At 36.8% G+C, this 1,781-nt stretch overlaps 1 protein-coding gene across 1 annotated transcript; it reads right to left on the bottom strand.

Annotated features, from left to right (window-relative positions):
- Positions 1-554: 554 nt before the first annotated feature.
- On the bottom strand, positions 555-1,781 carry LOC120158363 (transcription factor bHLH67-like). Its single transcript, XM_039169226.1, has 3 exons — positions 1,232-1,781; positions 778-1,143; positions 555-642 (listed from the first exon to the last, which is right to left on the bottom strand). The coding sequence occupies exons 1-3, from the start codon at positions 1,721-1,723 to the stop codon at positions 574-576; spliced, it is 927 nt and encodes a 308-aa protein (XP_039025157.1). The 5' UTR covers positions 1,724-1,781; the 3' UTR covers positions 555-573.

Genomic DNA, 1,781 nt, shown 5'->3' on the forward strand with positions numbered 1-1,781 from the left:
ACAAGTATTAAAAAATAAATTAAAGAATAATTAAGTGAAAAATAAAAAATAATTTAAAATGATGTTAATTTTTTTAATGATGAATAACAAAACATAAACAAAATATAACGTTAAGTATGATTTTGAAAAATAATAATAATTTGATGGTCAAAACAAAAATAAAATAATAAATAAATAATTCATCCCTTTAATTTATATATAAATTTATAGTTTTAGTCCTGAACAAATGGGCCTGGGCGATTGCCCCTTTTGCCCATGGTTAGGGATGGGCCTGCCTTTGACTTTGTTTATTTACGTCAAAACCCTCTTCATCTTCCCAGTTATCCATCACTTCCCATATACTAATGAAGATACTTGGAAATTACATAGATTCAATTATCATTTCTATCAAGTAAAGCAGGTAGAATCATTAGTATTAAAACAAGTGAAGTTCCTTAAGTTAAGATGTAAACATCAATTGCTCTGTCTTGAGTTGTCTTTGTGGAACATACAATGGACCCCTCTTTCACGAGGAATCAAGGTCAGATGCCTAATGAGTGAATGATAATATCATCATCTTTTTTAAACTTTGAATTAGCTGAATATTTGATGAACTGCTGATGCTATCTCATCCGCTGATATTAGCTCAGAGTCATCCTCCATCTGTCATCGCCATTTTCAACACAACCCCAGAAAACAACAAAACCAAGCCAACAACAAAACAAGACAAATATTTTGAGAAATTTTGGAACTAGGTTTCTGCCTAAACAAAACAAAACTTCAAAAAGGAATATTTACCTTGAGATTGAACGAGTAGAGAACAGATGCTTGGGAAGTGGTAATGTTGAGATGCAAAACTATCAATCTAAGACTTTCCAGGGTGAAAATGGCTTGCACCAACTGACCAGCTCTTCTTGAACACTGAATCTTTAAGTTGACATGACCGTTTATTACATTAACCTCTATTTCGGCTGCACGTGATTTGATTTCTGCGTTTACTTCATCTCCATTATCTGGTTCCATGGCGGGCTTAGGCACTGAATTATCACTAATATTGTTGCTTTCGAATTCCCTCATTCTCTTCTGTACTTCCAAGGATTGAAGAAGTTGCTCTAGCTCCTTAACGAAGTCAATTGCACCACCTATAATTGAAGCTTGGTCTCCCTGTAAAACAAAACAAAAACATAGCTTTCGTTAAACAAAGTTTTAACAATGGGGCTAAAGTTTTGTTTGAAGTTAGAATAATGTATACTCTTTCGATATAATATGGAGGCATGAGAGAGCGGAGGGAATTTAGATAATCGTTCATTTGGCGTCTACGGTTGCGTTCGACGGCAATATGGTTCATGCGTTGGCTCTCGATTTCTTTGTTCTTCGCCACCTTTGTTCGTTTTCGCTTCCGTGGTTCTCTCGATCCCAAGTTGTCTGTCGTTGCAGACTTTGTTCGGTCTTGGTTCGACCCGGAGCTGAGAACTTGGAAACATGAACCCGAAGGGGCGCTTTTTTTAAGATCTTTGGTCTCGGATTTTACTGGTGAATGCAGGCCGAGTAGTATTTCATGGAAGATGCAGCTTTCTAGCTCAAGTGCTTGAATTTGGGTTTCCATGTCCGGAATGAAAGGATTGTTGTTTAGGTCCCAAGGCTTCTTCAAGTGTTGCAGCCTCAAAAGGTTCCGCAAATTTGGTTCTCTCAAGGCAAAATGCTGAGGGGATTCAACACACTGAAGCATTTGAAGAAATGACATTCTCTTTTCTAAGCTTGGTGAAACCGTGTTTCTTCTTCTTCAGCAAAGCCTTGTTCTA

The sequence above is a fragment of the Hibiscus syriacus genome, unplaced genomic scaffold (assembly GCF_006381635.1).
Source record: "Hibiscus syriacus cultivar Baekdansim isolate YM2019G1 unplaced genomic scaffold, ASM638163v2 tig00111311_pilon, whole genome shotgun sequence".
NCBI classification, from domain to species: domain Eukaryota; kingdom Viridiplantae; phylum Streptophyta; class Magnoliopsida; order Malvales; family Malvaceae; genus Hibiscus; species Hibiscus syriacus.